At 67.5% G+C, this 19,320-nt stretch overlaps 2 protein-coding genes across 3 annotated transcripts; one reads left to right on the top strand and one right to left on the bottom strand.

The window, feature by feature from the left end:
- Positions 1–43: 43 nt before the first annotated feature.
- INO80B (INO80 complex subunit B) lies at positions 44–2,314 on the bottom strand. Its single transcript, XM_040064905.2, has 5 exons — positions 2,250–2,314; positions 1,965–2,142; positions 1,713–1,828; positions 1,337–1,545; positions 44–1,014 (listed from the first exon to the last, which is right to left on the bottom strand). The coding sequence occupies exons 1-5, from the start codon at positions 2,293–2,295 to the stop codon at positions 550–552; spliced, it is 1,014 nt and encodes a 337-aa protein (XP_039920839.1). The 5' UTR covers positions 2,296–2,314; the 3' UTR covers positions 44–549.
- Positions 2,315–5,166: 2,852 nt separating this feature from the next.
- On the top strand, positions 5,167–19,289 carry RTKN (rhotekin). Of its 2 annotated transcripts, none has more exons than XM_040065754.1 (13): positions 5,167–5,207; positions 6,367–6,569; positions 9,288–9,481; positions 9,913–9,974; positions 10,128–10,181; positions 10,255–10,372; positions 10,983–11,198; positions 13,346–13,440; positions 14,440–14,546; positions 16,711–16,842; positions 16,976–17,141; positions 18,083–18,187; positions 18,725–19,289. In XM_040065754.1, exons 2-13 carry the CDS (start codon positions 6,486–6,488, stop codon positions 19,021–19,023), a joined length of 1,632 nt encoding a protein of 543 aa, XP_039921688.1. In that variant the 5' UTR covers positions 5,167–5,207; positions 6,367–6,485; the 3' UTR covers positions 19,024–19,289. The 2 variants fall into 2 exon arrangements, with proteins under 2 accessions (XP_039921688.1, XP_058276784.1); XM_058420801.1 differs by lacking the exon at positions 5,167–5,207 and adding an exon at positions 18,357–18,459 and having other exon boundaries at positions 6,160–6,569; positions 18,725–18,856.
- The last annotated feature ends 31 nt before the right edge of the window (positions 19,290–19,320 follow it).

Here is a 19,320-nt window from a genome sequence, read left to right as displayed (position 1 = left end):
GTGCTGCCTCCCCATCCCAGCAGGCCCACACACGGTTCCTTCAACAACAGCCTTTAATCAGCTTCGCGACACCAAGACCCGCCTTTTCCGGGGAACCTCTACTCCCACAGGGCCACCCTCAGTCCCTGCTAAGGTCCCCAACCCTCTGTGTCCATGGTGGAGAGGCTGGAGCCCCCTGGAGCTCCACATCCTTGTTGTCCACATCCATCTGGATGAGCCAGAGCTCCCTGTGTCCACGAGGAACTGCAGCCATCCAGGTCTCCTGTGTCCATGCGGAGCGACCAGAGCCTCCGTGTCTACAGCAGCGCGTTGTCCTGGCCTCCTGGGTCCACGTGGAAGATCTGGAGCTCCCCACAGCCCTCCAAGTTCCAGGGTGAAAATCTACAGGCTCCTCCTCCGTGTCCATGTGGGTAATCCAGACCCCTCTGGAGCTCCGTACTGCCCGGCGACGTGGCCCTTCGTACCCACGGCAAAGGATCCGCAGCCCCCGGGAAGGGTCGGTATCCCCTGGGGAGGGTCCGTAGCCCCCCGCAGCCCCCTCGGTGGGGCTCACCCCGGGCTCTGCAGCAGCTGCAGGTTGCGCCGGTAGCAGTCCAGGCTGCAGAGCGGGCGGCCGGTGCGGGCGCAGCTGTACCGTTTGACGTTGGGGCAGCCGGGCACGGCGCAGGGCTGCGCGGGGGGCACGGGCGGGGCGGCGGCGGGGGGCAGCGGCAGCGGCAGCCCGGCGGGGAAGGACACGGTGATGCCGTCGGCGGCGCTGCGGTAGTGCACGACGGGGCAGGGCGCGGGGCGGGCGCGGCGCTCGCGCAGGGCCCTCACCTTGGCCTTGTGCGTGCGCGTCAGGCGCTCGATGGTTTGGTTCTTGCTCTCCTCGGCCTTGCGGGCGGCCTGGAGCCGCCGGCGCCGCGCCCGCTCCTCGCGCTTCTCCCGCATCTCCTCCGTCACCTCCTTGGCCTTGGCGCCCATGGGCAGCTGCAGCAGGGGCTGGCTCTGCTGCTTGTGCAGCAGCGCGCGCTGCAGGGATGCGATGGGGCGTCACGGTCTGGGAGATCCACGCAGCTCCCTCCCTGCCCCAGGGCTCCAAACCGGCTCTCCGCCAGTCCCAGGGCTCCCCAAAACAGCAGTTCTGGGCTCCCTGCGGCCCTCCCAGATGGCCTCAGTTGTGCCCCGGGGGCTCTGAGGGTCCCCAGTAGCCCATCAGCCCGGCTCCCTTCTGGTTCTGGAGCTCCCTGAGCGCCCCAAACCGCCTTAGCCCCTCCCCAGACCCGTGCCAGCAGCTCTGCAGCCCCCAGAGCCCCCCCTCAGCCCTGCCCCCAGTGCCCCCGTGACCCCTGACCTGCCGGGCCGTCAGGAGGGACTCGTCCACCTCCCTCTTGATGTCACCGTTGTCGTCCAGCTCCCCTCTCTCAAGGGCCGCCAGCCAGCGCCGCTCCTCCTCCTCCTCTTCCTCCTCCTCTTCCTCCTCTTCCTCCTCCTCACGGGGAGGGAAGCAGCTCTCGGGGTCCAGCTCGGGCAGTGGGGAGGGAGCTAGGTTGCTGTCCTCATCTGGGGAGGGGCCGCGATGGGAACAGTCACAGAGGCCACACCATGCTGGGGTCATCAGAAGGGCCCAGAGCACCCCCTCCCCGGCCAGCCCTCGCTCTGAACCCCCCTACGTTTCCCCCCAGGGCTTCCCCTGCCCTCTGAGCCCCCCGTGAATCCCCCCTGCTCACCTAGCCAGGCCCGGTACTGCTCGATGGGGACCCCCTCGCTGGGCTCCTCCTCGTCACCTCCCAGCAGCGGCGACGGCGAGTGCGTCCCCTCGGGGACCACCGTGAACGTGGGGACGCTGTAGGGGAAGACGGAGGAGTTTGGGGACGCTCATGAGGCCGAGATGGGGGGTCCCGGGGAAGGGGATGCAATGGAAACACGCCCGGCCCAGCCTCCCTCCTCCTCCCACATCTGCCCCCCAGCTCCCTCCTCACCTCTTGGTGCCCAGGATCTGCCCTCCCAGCTTAATCCGGAGCCGCAGCCGGGGCTGCTTCGGCGGTTCGGGACCCGGGGGCGGCCCCGCCTCGTGGTGGTGCCGCTTCTTGTGCTTCTTCTTGTGCTTCTTGTGTTTCTTCTTGTGGCCGCCATGGCCACCCGCCTCGCCCTCCTGCCCTGTGAGGGGGGGACACGGGGTCAGCGAGGGGTCCCCGCGGGCCCTTCCCCGCCGGGGAGCGACCCCGCCGCCCCCCCGGACCCTCCGCGATCCCGCGCCCTCTCACCGTGGCCTCCGGCCTCCATCCCGCCGCGCCGCCAGGCCCTGCGCATCCGGCTGCGGGGGACCCGATTCCGGACGGACTCACTTCCGCCCGACCTCACTTCCGCCCGGCCTTACTCCCGCCCGTTATCCGGGGCGGGTGACGCTGCCGCCGCCATGTTTGAAGTGGGCACGCTGTACGACGCCCCGGAGGAAAACTGGTGCCGCGGGTGCTTTTGGGCCGCCCGGGGCAGAGGTGTGAGCTCAGGTGTGAACTCACTCAGGTGTGAGCTCACTCAGATGTGTGTGAAACCACAGGGTGAACACGTAGGTGCGAGCCGTGGGATGCTGCGGGGCTGTTCCTGCCCAGCCGCGGGTCCTGGGGACAATGGCATCCCGGGGGACATGGGCGAGGGCAGTGCCAGCAGCTCCGGGGGTGATCCTGCCCCTCTGCCCTGCCCAGGTGAGGCACGTCTGGAGTGCCGTGTCCAGCTCTGGGCTCCTCGGGACCAGAACGACCTGGAGCTCCTGGAGCGGGGGTGATTTGGGGGTGATTTGGGGTCTGGAGCACTTGCCAGGCTGAGGGAGCTGGGTCTGGTTTGTCCCGGCAGGACACTGAGAGAGGACTTCATCAATCCACACAAATATCCCAAATATCTGTACAAAACCTCCAAGTACCCACCCCGATATCTCAAATATCCCCACAAACCTCTCGAATACTCACCCAAACATCTCAAATATCCGCACAAACCTCTCAAACACCCACCCCAATATATCAATTATCCACACAAAACCTTCAAATACCCACCCCAATATCTCAAATATCCGCAGAAACCCCTCAAATACCCACGCCAACATCCCAAATATCCACCCAAATCTCTCACCTGAGAGTGGATCCCACCCGTCCGCACAAAACCCCCACCCAGCCCCACAAATATCCCCCCGGGGTGTCAGGACGGTGCCCAGGGCGGTTGGAGGAGTTTTGGCCACGAGCCGAACATAAACCCCAACTCAGGGCGAGGCAGAGCTGCTCCCCACGAGGGGGACAGGTGTGTCACCTCTGCAGGTGACATCTCCAGAGGGCCCTTCCCACCCCGACCGCTCGGCGGTTTTGGGGGATTCCCTGCGGGGACACGCGTGCGACAGCTCCTCGTGTCACACACACACACACACACAGACACACAAACACGGAGATGTCACAGCCCGACACGCACGGTGACACCGCCCGCCCCCCGCCCGCAGCTGCCGCTGTCCCGGGCCATTGTCCCGCCCGTGCCAGGAGCCGCCGGCACCGATCGCCGCCGCCGCGGCATCCCGGAGCTGGGACCGGCATCTCCCCGTGCAGCCACCCCGGTGTCTCCCACCTGTCCCAGGTGTGCCGGAGTCCGGGCGAGCTCCTGGGAACGCTCCGGACGCCGGGGTTCTCTTGGACTCCGCGTCCCGGAGCACCGGGACCCCCAGAACATCCCCCCACCCGCCCCCGGGCTGCCGGGACCTCGGGAACCCCGGGACCCCGCACAAAGCTCCGGCTCACTTGGGACTCCGGGACCCCCCGAGATTTCCCGCACCCCCGAGATCCCCCAAGACCAGCGGGACCCTCCAACAATCTCGGGACCCCCCGGGACCCGCCGCCCATGTTCCGGCGGGACGAGCGCAGCCGCGCCACGGTGGCGAGGGGGTCAGCGCTGGACATGGAACTGCGCCGGGGCCGCTGCTGCCCCCCGGCCCCGGCAGCGCAGGTACGGCAGCACCGGGAGCACCGGGAGCAGCCCGGGCACGAGGCCACGGGGGCGGCCCCTCCCTGCCCCCCGGGCCCCCCGGCCCGTCCCGCTGCCCCGGCCCAGCCGGGAATTCCGGTGGGATCCGGTACAGCGGGAAGCGCCCGCGCCCCCGGCACCCGACGGGGAGGAGGTGGGGGGGGGGGAACTGGGAGAACTGGGAGCGACTGGGAGGGGACAGAAGGTGGGGGTGGCGGTGCCGGAAGGTGGCACAGGGGGTGTCCGAGGGACACGCGGGGTCCTGGTGGGTCTGGGGGGGGTCCCGGTTCGCCCCAAACCCCAGTGCGTGTTGAGGTGGGGTTCTGGCATCTTTTGGGGGGTCTCGGCAACTTTTTGGGGGTCCCAGTGCCCGGAGTGCGTTCGGGGGGTCCCAGTCCACCCAGTCCCAGCTGCATTTTGGGGGTTCGCGGCTCGCTCGGGGTGGATCTTGGTGCGTTCGGGGGGTCCCAGTTCACCCAGTCCCAGCCGCCCATTAAGGGGTCCCGGTGTACTGGGGGGGGGGTCCCAGTTCACCTGGCACACCCGCACTCGGGGGGCTCCGGTGCCTGATGCACATTGGGGGGGTCTCAGTGCATTCGGGGGGGTTCCGGGGGCATCCTGGGGTGGATCTGGTGCATTTTGAGGGCTCTTGGGGGGGTCCCGGTGGAGACGGGGGTGTCCCCATCTTTCAGTACCAACTGCACTTGGCAGCTCCGGGTTCACTTGAGGGTGGCTCCCGCTTCACCCGGGGGTGTCTTGGCGCGCTCTGAGGGGTCTTGCTGCTCTTGGGGGTCGTCCCAGGGCATTTGAGCGCATCCCGGTGCTCTTTGGAGGGAGCCCCGGTGCATCCCGAGGGGTCTCGGTGCACTCAGCGCGGGGTTGGTGCCCGCGGGGGCCGTCCCGGTCCCCCGGTTCCAGCCGCACGCGGCGGCTCCGGTTCGGTTGGGGCGGTCCCGGTGCCCCCCGCGGGGGGGGTCGGGGGTCGGTCTCGCCCCCCCCCCCCCCGTGCGCACCGCCTGTTTCCGCCCAGCAGGGGGCGCCCTCGGCCCATTCCCGGTGTCCCGGAGCCCCGCGGGGGGGGGGGCGGGGGGGACACGGAGGCGGCTCCTGGGAGAAGGGAGGGGAGAGGGGGGGGACACGGGGAACGGGGGACACGGGGCGGGACGTGGGGCGGGGGCGGCCGCCGCTTCCTGTGCGCGATCGCGGCCGAGCGGGAGCGGCCGGAGGTACCGGGAATGGGGGGGCAGCGCTGCTGCACCGGGGGTGGGGGGGCGCGGGGGGCGCGGGGGTCCCGGTGTCCGTTCCCCGTGTCCCCCCGCACGGAACCCCGTCTCCTCCTCCCAACCCCTCCTCCAGTGCCGTTCCCGGAGCCCCGTTCCGCACCCCCGGGCCAGGGTGTTCCCCCCTTTCCCCGCACCCCTTTTCCCGTCCCCGGCACCCCCAGGCTCCGCACCCTGACCCCGCGTCCGACACCCCGTCCTCTGCCTGTACCCCAAAGCCTGTCCCCCGTCCTCTGCCTGCACCCCAAAGCCTGGAACCCCCTCCCCTGCACCCCAAACCCTGCGCCCCGTCCAGTGCCCTGCCCCCTCTCCTGTCCCCATAAATCCCTTCCCTGGCCCCAAAACCCTGCCCCTCTTTTCCCATCCCCACACTCCATCTTGTCTCCTGCATCCCCTTTTCTCCGTCTCTTCTCTTGTGCCTGCACCCCCAAACCCTGCACCCCAAACCCTGCATTATCTCCCTGCCCCAAATCCCCTCGGTGCACCCCAAACCCTGAACCCCGATCCCGGCACTCCAAATCCTGCATTCCCTCCCTGCGCCCCAAACCTTGCCCCTAATCCCCTCCGTGCACCCCAAACCCTGCACCCCAAACCCTGCAGCCCGAATCCTGCCCGTAATCCCCTCCCTGCGTCCCAAACCCTGCACCCCAAACCGTGCATCCCAAACCCCGCACCCCGTTCTGCCCCCATCTTCCCATCTGTGCACCCCCCTCCTCTCCCCGCACCTCACTCCCGCACCCCTCATCCCATCCCCGCACCCCTTTCCCCTTCCCCTCGCACCCCAATCACTTCCCTTCCCCTCCCCGCACCCCAAATCTTCCCCCTCTCGCCCCCCCCCCAAATTCCTCCGCCCCTCCCTGCGCCCCAAACCCAGCCCGCCCCATCCCCTCCCCGCCCCCGCTGCCCTTTCCCGCACAGTTCCCCCCTTGTTCCCTGGGAGGGGGCGGAGATTTGGGGAGGTCACACAACGCGGAGACGCCCCCCCCCCCCCAAAAAAAATTCCAGGGAGGTCCCCGAGCACGTGGGGGGGACCCCCTTACACACACACACACACGCACCCCGAATTCCCGGGGGAGGGAATCCAAAGCCCCTTTTCTCCCCGCAGCCACCTCGGTGCGGGTGGGGGGCGGCCCCCACTACACCCCAGCGCTGGATGCGGCGGGACCCCCTTGGGGGGCTTTGGGGGGACCCCCCAAAATAACTGGGGGGGTCCCGGGGGTCCCGATGGAGGTGGGGGGGGGCCGCCGGCTGCGGATCCTGGAGGATCTCAACATGCTCTACATCCGCCAGATCGCCGCCAGCATCCAGGTGGGAATTTTTGGGGGGGACCCCCCCTCCCCGAATCCAAATCCGGGATCCCCCGGGACCCCCCGGGAAACCCGCGGTCCGGGGGCTCCGGGGGGTCCCGGGGGATCCCGGAAAGATGGAATGAGCTCCTCATCCCAAGGGATTCCCCCCTTCAGGAGCCCCCCAAAACCACGAGAGGGGGGATTTTTTTTTGGGGGGGGGGCTCCCTCTGTTTCCAGCGGGGGGTTATTTATAGGTGATGACGTCACTGGAAGGGGAGGGTGGGGGGACAGGGGCGGGATCGGGATCGGGATCGGGATCGGGATCGGGGTCGGGATCGGGATCGGGATGGAGGAGCGGGAGGTACCGGGAAGGAGTTGTGGGGCTGAGGGAGGTCGGTGTGTGGGGGCGGATTTTGGGGGGGGGGGGGGTGCTTGGTGAACCTTGGGGGGGTTTTTGGGGTGCGCGGTGGATCTGTGGGGCACGCGGGGTGCAGGGTGAGTTTGGGGTGGGTTTGGTAAATCTGTGGGGCGGGGGATGTGGTTTTTTTTAGGGGGGCGCACGGTAAATCTGTGGGGCACGTGGTTCTCTTGTGGGGTGCAGGATGGATCTGTGGGGTGCATGGTTCCCCTAGGGGGTGCTGGGTGGGTTTGTGGGGTGCGTTCCCCGCCTTTGGGGTGCACGGCGCACCTGTGGGGCGCCTGGTTCCCTTATGGGATGCGCAGTGTGTTTCTGGGGCGCCTGGTTCCCCCAGTGGGGTGCGGGAATAATTTGTGGGGTGCCTGGCAAACTTATGGGGTGCACGATGGATCCGTGGGGCGCGCGGTAAATCCGTGGGGCCCGCAGCGCACCCGTGGGGCGCACGGCCTGGTTTTGGGGTTCACGGATTCCCCGCGGGGTATGTGAGGTGTCTGTGGGGTTTTCCTGAGAAATCCCTGGGGTGCACCACGTGTTTGTGGGGCGCCCGGTAAATCTATGGGGTGCACACCCAGGGCTGGCACCGCCTGGGGGGGCTGGGTCGGGGGGTGCCCGGCAGTTCCCCAGCCCCACATTTTCCCCCAGCCCCTCCCGAACCCCAAATGTGGGAGGAGCTGGAGCTGCTGCGGGTGCGGGAGGGGTTTTGGGGACCCCCTGACCCCAAATGTGTCCCGTTGCCAGGAGCCGGGGTTGCAGCGGGCTCTGGAGCAGGCATTGAGGGTTCGGGACGGATTTTGGGGATCCCCTGATCCCCCAGATGTGCCCGGTTCCCAGGAACCGGAGTTGCTATGAGTCCGGGAGGAGTTTTGGGGATCCCCTGATCCCCCAGATGTGCCCGGTTCCCAGGAACTGGAGTTGCTATGAGTCCGGGAGGAGTTTTGGGGATCCCCTGATCCCCCAAATGTGCGCGTTCCCAGGAGCCGGAGCTGCAGCAGGTGCTGTGGGTACAGGAGGGGTTTTGGGGAACCCCTGACCCCAAAATGTGCCCCTTTCCCAGGAGCCGGGACTGCAGTGGGTGCTGTGGGTCTGGGAGGGGATTTAGGGACCCCTGACCCCCCAAATGCACCCGGTTCCAGGAGCCAGAGCTGCAGCGGGCTCTCGAGCGAGTGCTGTGGGTGTGGGATGGATTTTAGGGACCCCCTGATGCCCCAGATGTGTCCCTTGCCCAGGAGCTGGAGCTGCTATGAGTCTGGGAGGGATTTTGGGGATCCCTGACACCCCAAATGTGCCCAGTTCCGGGAGCCGGAGCTGCAGCGGGCTCTGGAGCGGGCGCTGTGGGTGCGGGATGGATTTTGGGGATCCCTGACCCCCCAAATGTGCCCGTTCCCAAGAGCTGGAGCTGCAGCGGGTGCTGTGGGTACAGGAGGGGTTTTGGGGACCCCTGACCCCCCAAATGTGCCCTGTTCCAGGAGCCGGAGCTGCAGCGGGCGCTGGAGCGGGCGCTGCGGGTGCGGGATGGATTTTGGGGATCCCTGACCCCCCAAATGTGCCCTGTTCCAGGAGCCGGAGCTGCAGCGGGTGCTGTGGGTACAAGAGGGGTTTTGGGGTTCCCTGACCCCCCCAAATGTGCCCGTTCCCAGGAGCCGGGTCTGCAGTGGGTGCTGTGGGTACAAGAGGGGTTTTGGGGACCCCCTGACCCCCCAAACGTGCCCGTTCCCAGGAGCTGGAGCTGCAGCGGGCTCTGGGGTGGGCACTGTGGGTTCGGGACTTATTTGGGGGATCCCCTGACCCTCAAATGTGCCCGTTTCCAGGAGCCGGAGCTGCAGGGGGTGCTGTGGGTACAGGAGGGGTTTTGGGGATCCCTGACACCCCAAACGTGTCCCGTTCCCAGGAGCCGGAGCTGCAGTGGGCTCTGGAGCGGGCGCTGCGGGTGCGGGACGGATTTTGGGGTTCTCTGACCCCCAAATGTGCCCGTTCCCAGGAGCCGGGTCTGCAGTGGGTGCTGTGGGTACAGGAGGGGTTTTGGGGATCCCTGACACCCCAAATGTGCCCTGTTCCAGGAGCCGGAGCTGCAGCGGGCTCTGGAGCGGGCACTGCGGGTGCGGGATGGATTTTGGGGTTCCCTGACACCCCAAATGTGCCCGTTCCCAGGAGCCGGAGCTGCAGGGGGTGCTGTGGGTACAGGAGGGGTTTTGGGGATCCCTGACACCCCAAACGTGTCCCGTTCCCAGGAGCCGGAGCTGCAGCGGGCTCTGGAGCGGGCACTGTAGGTGCGGGATGGATTTTGGGGACCCCTGACCCCCCAAATGTGCCCTGTTCCAGGAGCCGGAGCTGCAGCGGGCGCTGGAGCGGGCGCTGCGGGTGCGGGAGGGCGCCCGGCGCCTCCTCCCCGCCTGCAGCCGCCCCGAGCAGGCGCTGGAGACCACCAAGACCCTGGTGCTGTGCGACGCCAGGGTGGTCGCGGCCGGGGGAGAGCTGCAGCGGCGCCAGGAGGCTCGGCTGAGGGGGGCCCGGCGGTGAGGGACCCCGAAAATGATGGGGGAGCGCATCGGGTACCCCAAGGGACGCCCCAAACCTGGGGAGGAGCCCCGACACCGGAGGGGGAACGAAGAACCCTAGGGAGAGGGGGGAGCATCCACAAGACTCCCCCTCAAAACGCGGGGTGGGGAGGGTCCCCAAAACCTGGGGAGGGGGTTTGAGGAGCCCACAGGGCGGTGAGGGGCACCCCAAATCCTGGGGGGACATGAGGGACATGGCAGTGAGGGGAAAACCCCAAAGCCCAGGGGTGGGATGAGACCCCGCGGGGAGGGACGCCCCGAAATTTGGGGGGAATGGGGAAATCCGGAGAGGCACGGCTGTGGCGTGGGACACCCCAAACCCCAGGGGGATGAGGGGTCACCCCAAAACCTGAGGGGAGCTTTGCTGAGCCCCTCCCGTCCCCCCGCAGCCCCTCGGACGGAGGGCCCGGCGCTGAGCGGGTGCCGTGCAGAGGCACCGTCTGCATCTCAGGTATGGGGGGGGTCCGGGGGGGTGGATTTTGGGGAGGGGGGACCCCAACCTCTCTGCCTGCCCTCCCTGGAACACCGTCTTCATTTTGGGTGTGGGGTCAGGGGGTGTCTCAGGGGGTCTCACCCCGCTCCTGCCCTCCCTGCCCCTCCCCAGATTTGCGCATCCCGCTGATGTGGAAGGACACCGAGTACTTCAGGAACAAGGGGGGTGAGTGTTGGGGTGCGGGGGGGGTCCCCCTTTGGCTGTGACCCCCCCGACCCCAAATTCCGCCCCCCCGCAGAGCTGCACCGCTGCGCCGTGTTCCTGCTGCTGCAGGTGGGCGCCGAGATCCACGACACCCCCACGGTGCTGGTGGACCGGACCCTCACCGACATCTGCTTCGAGGGCGCCGTGCTCTTGTGAGGCGGGGGGCACGGGACCCCCGACACCCCACAGCCCTCCCCGGGACCCTGACACCCCCCTGTGGGACCCTCGGCACCCCCAAATCCCCCCCTGGGACCCCTCAGCCTCTCTATGGGACCCCCGACACCCAAACCCCCCCAGGGACATTGACACCCCCCACGGGACCCCTGATCCCCCCCATGGGACCCCCGACACCCCACACCCCTCCTCAGCACCCTGACACCCCCCTGTGGGACCCTCAGCACCCCCAAATCCCCCCCTGGGACTCCTGAGCCTCTCTATGGGACCCCCAATCACCCCCCCAGCCCCCCGGGGATACTGACACCCCCCTGCCATCCCCAACCCCCCCCCCTTGGGACCCCTGCCCTCTCCTGCTCCCGCTCCAGGGGACCCCTGATCCCCCTCTGGGGACCTCTGACCGCTTTTGGGGGTGACCCCTGCCCCTTCCTGGGCACCCCTGGATACTCCTGTCCCCCTCAGGAGACCCCTGCCCACCTCCAGGAGGGACCCCTGCCCCTCTGGCACCGCTTTCCCTGTCCCCTGCAGTGTCCCTGGGGTGTCCCTGGGGTGCCCCCCGCTCTGGCTGACCCCTCCGTGCCCCCCCAGCTCGGAGGCGGGCCCCGATTTCGAGCTGAAGGTGGAGCTGTACAGCGCGGGGCTGCCCGGCGGGGGGGCTCAGGGCAGCACCCCCAAAAAGCTGGCGACGCGTCTCAGCACCTCCCTGGGCCGCTCCTCCGGGCGCCGGGCGCGGGCGGCCATGGAGGGGGGGCCCGGCAGCCCCCCGGGCACCGGGGCGCTGCTGCTGCCACCACCGGGCGTGCCGTGAGTGCCCGAGACCCCCGTGTGTGCCCCCGTGTGTGCCGTGAGACCCCCCGTGTGTGCCCTGAGACCCCCGTGTGTGCCGCTGTGTGTGCCCTGAGACCCCTGTGTGCACTGAGACCCCCGTGAGTGCCCGAGACCCCGTGTGTGCCCCCGTGTGTGCCGTGAGACGCCCGTGTGCACTGAGACCCCCCGTGTGTGCACTGAGACCCCCTGTGTGCACTGAGACCCCCACGTGCCCTGAGACCCCCCGTGTGTGCCCCCGTGTGTGCCCCGAGACCCCCTGTGTGCACTGAGACCCCCAGTGTGTGCCCCCGTGTGTGCCCTGAGACCCCCGTGTGTGCCCCCGTGTGTGCCGTGAGATGCCCGTGTGCACTGAGACTCCCCGTGTGCACTGAGACCCCCAGTGTGTGCCCTGAGACCCCCCGTGTGCACTGAGACCCCCACATGCCCTGAGACCCCCCGTGTGTGCCCTGATACCCCCTGTGTGCCCCTGTGTGTGCCCTGAGACCCCCTGTGTGCCCTGAGACCCCTGTGTGCACTGAGACCCCTGTGTGCACTGAGACCCCCTGTGTGCCCTGAGACCCCTGTGTGCACTGAGACCCCTGTGTGCACTGAGACCCCCCGTGTGTGCCCTGAGACCCCTGTGTGCCCTGAGACCCCCCCTGTGTGCCCTGAGACCCCCTGTGTGCCCTGAGACCCCTGTGTGCACTGAGACCCCCGTGTGTGCCCCCGTGTGTGCCCTGAGACCCCCTGTGTGCCCTGAGACCCCGCCTGTGTGCCCCTGTGTGCACTGAGACCCCTGTGTGCACTGAGACCCCCGTGTGTGCCCGTGTGTGCACTGAGACCCCCCGTGTGCACTGAGACCCCTGTGTGCACTGAGACCCCCAGTGTGTGCACTGAGACCCCTGTGTGCACTGAGACCCCCGTGTGTGCCCCCGTGTGTGCCCTGAGACCCCCCGTGTGTGCCCTGAGACCCCCGTGTGTGCACTGAGACCCCCCGTGTGTGCCCTGAGACCCCCGTGTGTGCACTGAGACCCCCTGTGTGCACTGAGACCCCCGTGTGTGCACTGAGACCCCCTGTGTGCACTGAGACCCCCGTGTGTGCACTGAGACCCCCTGTGTGCCCTGAGACCCCCGTGTGTGCCCCCCTGTGTGCACTGAGACCCCCGTGTGTGCACTGAGACCCCCGTGTGTGCCCCCCTGTGTGCCCTGAGACCCCCTGTGTGTGCCCTGAGACCCCTGTGTGTGCCCCCTGTGTGTGCCCCGAGACCCCCCGTGTGTGCCCTGAGACCCCTGTGTGTGCCCCCGTGTGTGCCCCGAGACCCCCTGTGTGTGCCCCGAGACCCCCCGTGTGTGCCCCGAGACCCCCTGTGTGTGCCCCCGTGTGTGCCCCGAGACCCCCCGTGTGTGCCCCGAGACCCCCCGTGTGTGCCCCGAGACCCCCCGTGTGTGCCCCCGTGTGTGCCCTGAGACCCCCACGTGCCCTGAGACCCCCCGTGTGTGCCCTGAGGCCCCCTGTGTGCACTGAGACCCCCGTGTGCACTGAGACCCCCGTGTGTGCCCCCGTGTGTGCCGTGAGACCCCTGTGCGTGCCCCCGTGTGTGCCCTGAGACCCCCGTGTGTGCCCCCGTGTGTGCCCTGAGACCCCCCCTGTGTGACCCAGAACCCCCTGTGTGCCCCCGCTGTGTGCCCTGAGACCCTCTGTGTGTGCCCCATGTCCCACTGGGTGCCCCGAGAACCCCCCGTGTGACGTGAGACCCTGTGTGTGCTCTGAGACCCCTCTGCACGACCCGAGACCCCCCCGTGTGTGTGCCCCCATGTCCCACTGTGTGTGCCCAGAGACCCCCTGTATGTCCCCCCCATGTCCCCACTGTGTGTGCCCCATGTCCCCCTGTGTGCCCTGAGACCTCCCGTGTGCCCCGAGACCCTATGTGTGTGCCCTGTGTCCCCCCTGTGCCCCCCTGTGTGTCCCCCATGTCCCCCCATGTCCCCCCGTGTCCCCTGTGCCCCCCTGTGTGTCCCCAATGTGTGCCCCATGTCCCCCCTGTGTCCCCCCCATGTCTCCCCTGTGTTCCCCTGTGTCCCCCAGTGTCCCCCGTGTCCCCCTGTGTCCCCCTGTGTCCCCCTGACCCCCCCGTTGTCCCCAGGTGTCCCCGGTTCCAGCTGCTGGCCCACGCCGCGCTGTCCCTGGCGCAGGTGCACGACGGCTTCCGCACCCACGACCTCGTGGTCGCCGCCGACGGTCAGTGGGGCACCCCGAAACACCCCATGGTGCCTTATAGCACCCCAAAACACCCCAAAACACCCCGTGGTGCCTTATAACACCCCAAAACACCCCGAAACACCCCGTGGTGCCTTATAACACCCCAAAACACCCCGTGGTGCCTTATAACACCCCAAACACACCCCAAAACATCTCATAACACCCCGTGGTGCCTTATAACACCCCAAAACACCCTGTAACACCCTATAAAAGCCTGTAACACCCCATAACACCCCATGGTGCCTTATAACACCCCAAAACACCCTGTGACACCCTATAAAAGCCTATAACTCCCCAAAACACCCCGTGGTGCCCTGTAACACCCCAAAACACCTCATGGTGCCATATAACACCCTGTAAGACCCCGTAACACCCCAAAACACCCTATAGCACCCCACAGTGCCTGGTAACACCTCAAAACACCCCATGGCCCCCTACAACACCCCATAACATCCCATAACACCCTATAGCACCCCACGGTGCCTGGTAGCACCCCCCATGGCACCCCATGGCACCCCATAACACGGGCAATGGGGCTGGAGCCGATGGGGAGGGGTCTGGGGGTCTGGGGAGAGGGGCATCTTGGGGTCCTGAGAGGGTCCGGGGGGGTCCGGGGGTCCTGGCAGGAGGAGGAGCTGGGGGTGGGCTCCTCTTGGGGTTTGGGGGTCCCTCTGAACCCCTAAGAGCCGCATGTGTCCCCTCCCAGCCCCCGATGTCCCCCGTGTCCCCCTGCTGAGTGGGTTTGGGGCCAGTGTGGGGGTCTCTCAGCCCCCAATATCCCCAGTGTCCCCCCCAGGGCAGAACCCCTCTGGGTGGGTTTGGGGTCAGTGTGAGGGTCCCCCCCGATGTCCCCAATGTCCCCCGTGTCCCCAGTGTCCCTGATGTCCCCCCAATGTCCCCCGTGTCCCCCTGCTGGGTGGGTTTGGGGTCAGTGTGGGGGTCCCCCCCGATGTCCCCCATGTCCCCGTGTCCCCCCAGAGCAGAGCCCCTGCTGGGTGCCCCTCTATGGCCGCATGTGCTGCCGCCTGGCGGCCAGGCCCAGCTGCATGGACACGCCCGCGGCGACAGGGACACTGCGGCTGCACGTGAGCGGCGGGAGCGGCACCGGGAGCGGCACCGGGGATGGATGGCACCGGGGATGGCACCGGGAGCGGCACCGGGGATGGATGGCATTGGCGATGGATGGCACCGGGAACGGCGCCGGGGATGGATGACATTGGGGATGGCACCGGGGATGGCACCGGGGATGGCACCGGGGATGGCATTGGGGATGGCACCGGGAGCGGCACCGGGGATGGCATTGGGGATGGCACCGGGAGCGGCACCGGGGATGGATTACATTGGGGATGGATGGCACCGGGAACGGCGCTGGGGATGGATGACATTGGGGATGGATGGCACCGGGAACGGCGCCGGGGATGGATTACATTGGGGATGGATGGCACCGGGAACGGCGCCGGGGATGGATGACATTGGGGATGGCACCGGGGATGGCACCGGGGATGGATGACATTGGGGATGGATGGCATTGGGGATGGATGGCATTGGGGATGGATGGCACCGGGGATGGCACCGGGGATGGCATTGGGGATGGCACTGGGAATGGCACCGGGGGTGGCACCGGGGATGGATGGCGTTGGGGATGGATGGCACCGGGGATGGCACCGGGGATGGCACCGGGGATGGCACTGGGGATGGATGGCATTGTGGATGGATGGCACCGGGGATGGATGGCGTTGGGGATGGATGGCACCGGGGATGGCACTGGGGAGGGATGGCATTGGGGGTGGATGGCATTGTGGATGGATGGCACCGGGAGCGGCACCGGGGATGGCATTGGAAATGGATGGCATTGGGGTTGGCAGTGGAGATGGATGGCACCAGGGATTGCATTGGGAATGAAAAGCACCGGGAATGGCACCGGGAATGGCATTGGGAATGAATGGCACTGGGAATGGCACTGGGGATGGATGGCACCAGGGATGGCACCGGGATTGCATTGGGGATGAATGGCACCAGGAATGGCATTGGGAATGGCACCGGGGATGGATGGCACCGGAGATGGATGGCACCGGGAATGGCATTGGGAATGGCACCGGGGATGGTTGGCACTGGGAATGGCATTGGGAATGAATGGCACTGGGGATGGATGGCACCGGGGATGGATGGCACCGGGAATGGCATTGGGAATGAATGGCACTGGGGATGGATGGCACCGGGGATGGATGGCACTGGGGATGGATGGCACTGGGGATGGATGGCACCGGGGATGGATGGCACCGGGAATGGCATTGGGAATGAATGGCACTGGGGATGGATGGCACCGGGGATGGTTGACACTGGGAATGGCATTGGGAATGAATGGCACTGGGGATGGATGGCACCGGGGATGGATGGCACCGGGAATGGCATTGGGAATGAATGGCACTGGGGATGGATGGCACCGGGGATGGATGGCACTGGGGATGGATGGCACCGGGAATGGCATTGGGAATGAATGGCACCAGGAATGGGATCAGGAAAGGCACCGGGCCTGGCATTGGGGATGGCATTGGGAATGAATGGCACCAGGGATGGCACCGAGAATGGGAAAGAGGGTGGGACAGAGGGATGGGATTTATTAACAGTGCCGTGATAAAGGGGACACTGCGGGTGCAGGTGAGGGAATGGGGTGGAGAAACGGGATACAGGGAAATGGGATATAGAGAAATGGGATATAGAGAAACGGGATACAGGGAAATGGGATATAGGGGTGGGATATAGAGAAATGGGATATAGGGGTGGGATATAGAGAAATGGGATATAGGGATGGGATACAGGGGTGGGATATAGGGATGGAATAGAGAAATGGGATACAGGGATGGGATAGAGAAATGGGATATAGAGAAATGGGGACAAGGACAAGGATGAGAACAGGACAGGGACGGGGACAAAGACGGGCATGGGATGTGGTCAGGCAGAGGAACGGGATGGGGACAGTGACATGGATGGCAACAAGGGAAGGGACAGGAACAGGGACAGGGGATGGGAATGGCTGGGATGGGAATGGGGACAGAGCTGGGCATGGGGACAGGGATGGTGACAGGACAGGTGGTGACACGAACCCAGCCGGTCCCATCCATCCCCACCCGTGGCTCCGGGCTGGCGGGGGCAGAGCTGGGGGGCTCCGTGTGCTGGGGATGGCTGCAGCAGAACGGGGGGCACGCCAGTCACCCCCGGGTGCTGACGGCTCCGGGGGTCTCGGGACAGGCTCCGGGGGCTGAGGGGCCGAGCGGGCCCCCCCTGTTCTGCGTCCTGCGGGGCCCTGGGCTGCTCTGCTACGGCAGCGCTGGCGAGGCCGAGGCGGGGCAGGAGCCCACCCTCACCATCGCTGTCACCAAGGTACGGGGACACGGGGGACACAGGGGGGGCTGCGGGGTTATGGGGGGCGTGGTGGGTACGGGGAGAAATGGGGACCGTGGGTGTTTGTGGGGTGCTCTGGAGCTGCGGGGTCCAAGGAGTGCCGGTGCCGCAGGACACGCGGGTGCGCCCGGCGGAGTCGGGGGGCCGCGGGCAGCCCCCCGGGGTGGCCGTCACCAACCGGCTGGGCGGGGAGGAGGTGACACACGCGCTGGTGGCCGAGAGCGCGGCAGAGGCCCGGCGCTGGCTCGAAGCCTTCGGGCAGCACCTCTACGACTTGGGTGAGCCGGGACCCCCTGGGACCACCCCCGCACCATCCCTGTGGGATCCCCCCATTCCTGCGGGCCCTCCATGCTGGTGGGACCCCGTGCCGGTGGGATCCAATCCCAAGCCTAGTGGGACTCCCTCATCCCTGTGGGACCTCCTCATCCCTGTGGGACCCCCTCATCTCTATAGGACCCCCATCATTGTAGGACCCCATCCCTGTGGGACCCCCCATCCCTGTGAGACCCTCCGTGCTGGTGGGACCCCATCCTGGTGGGATCCAATCCCAAGCCTAGTGGGACCCACTCATCCCTGTGGGGACCCCCTCCCTGTGGGACCCCATCCATGTGGGACCCCCATCATTGTGGGAACCCCTCATCCCTGTAGGACTCCATCCCTGTGGGACCCCCATCGTTGTGGGAACCCCTCATCCCTGTGGAACCCCCATCCATGTGAGACCCCACCCCTGTGAGACCCCATCCATGTGGGAACTCCTCATCCCTGTGAGACCCCCTCACCCCTGTGGAACCCCCATCCATGTGAGACCCCATCCCTGTGAAACCCCATCCCTGTAGGACCCCCTCACCCCTGTGAGACCCCCTCTTCCCTGTGTGACCCCATCCCTGTGGGACCCCCTCATCCCTGTAGGACCCCCTCTTCCCTGTGTGACCTCGTCCCTGTAGGACCCCCTCATCCCTGTGGGACCCCCTCATCCTTGTGGGACCCCCATCCCTGTAGGACCCCATCCCTGTGGGACCCCATCCCTGTGGGACCCCAGTCCTGAGAGCACCCCCACTCCCGTGAGACCCCCATCCCGGGCTGACCCCATCCCATGTTACCCCCACGCCCTCCCGCCCCCATCCCAGCTCAATCCCCATCCCGGGAGCTCCTGGATCCCGGGGAAGGGGGGGTGCTCTGTCCCACGCCCCCCCCCCCCCCGTTGTCGCCGTTCCCACAGCCCAGTGGAAGCAGTGCTGTGAGGAGCTGATGCGGATCGAGGAGCCCCCCCCGCGCCGCCCCCCGGCCCCGCTGCCCCCCCAGGGCTCCCTCTACCACCAGACGGGTGAGTGTGGCGGGGGGCGGGATGATCTGGGGGGGCTCTGCTCTGTCTCCCCCTCTCTGCTCTCTGCTTGCTCCCTAACTCTGCTCTTCTCGCTGTCCCCCCTCTGTCCCCCCGTTTCTTTCCCCCCCTGCCGCTCTGCCGCCCCCCCATCCTGCGCCCCCCCCCCCAGCCCCGCCGGGCCCCCCCGGGCCCCCCCCGGGCGAGGGGCTCCTGCTGCAGGAGAATGTCTCAGCCGAGATCCGGGCGCTGCTCAGCTCCTACTACAGCGACAGGTGACACGGGGCCGGGGGGGGGACACACACGGGGGTGGCCCCGGCACAGCCCCCCCCGCGCTGCCACAGCCCCCCCAGGATGGCCACGGGGACTGAAGGCACCCCCAAACCGCCCCCGCGGCCATGTGGGGGGCACCGGGTGTATCCTGGGGGGGGGGGTGGCCTTTCACAGCCCCCACCCCACGGCGCAGCAGAGGGGGTCCGGGGTGGGGGGGTTTGGGGATATCCCTGACCCCCCCCCCCACCTTTTCCTCCCCCTCCCCAGCTATTGACCCCTCGGATGACATCGCGGCGGTGACCGACATCCTGACGCGGCACGGGGGGGCTCCCCGCGCTCCGGGCCCCCCCCCGTGGCTGTCGCTGTTCGAGGGGCCCCCCCTGCGCAGCCCCAGCCCCCCCCGCCGGGGCCGCCCCCGCACCCTGTCCCTCGACGCCCGGCTCAGCACCCTGAAGGGTCGGGGGGGTCCCCCAAAACCCCCCCACTCCAGCTCCTCCAGCAGCGGCAGCAGCAGCCCAGGGCCCCCCCAGCGCGACCCCCCCAGAGCCCTCCAGTCCCGGGTGTGACCCCCAGCACTCGGGGCGGGGGGGGGGCAGAGGGGTGGATCCCCCCCTGTTTTCCACAGGGTTTGGGGGGGCTGGAGGCTCTCAGCTTCTGTTTTTGGGGAGAAACTGGAATTTCTGCCCCTCCCTGTGCTGGGATGGGGCAGGGCTAAACTCCAAAAAAAGGGGGGGGGGGTTTCCTTCCCCCCCCCCCCACCACGGGGTGGGTGCTCAGGGTCTAACCCGGGGGGCAACACCCCCCCCCGGCAGGGCCCCCCCTCATTAATAACGTTCACTAATAATTTGCATTAAAATTTATTT

This window comes from Hirundo rustica, chromosome 5 (genome assembly GCF_015227805.2).
Source record: "Hirundo rustica isolate bHirRus1 chromosome 5, bHirRus1.pri.v3, whole genome shotgun sequence".
Taxonomy (NCBI): domain Eukaryota; kingdom Metazoa; phylum Chordata; class Aves; order Passeriformes; family Hirundinidae; genus Hirundo; species Hirundo rustica.
This window is presented reverse-complemented; position numbering and strand designations above follow the sequence as displayed.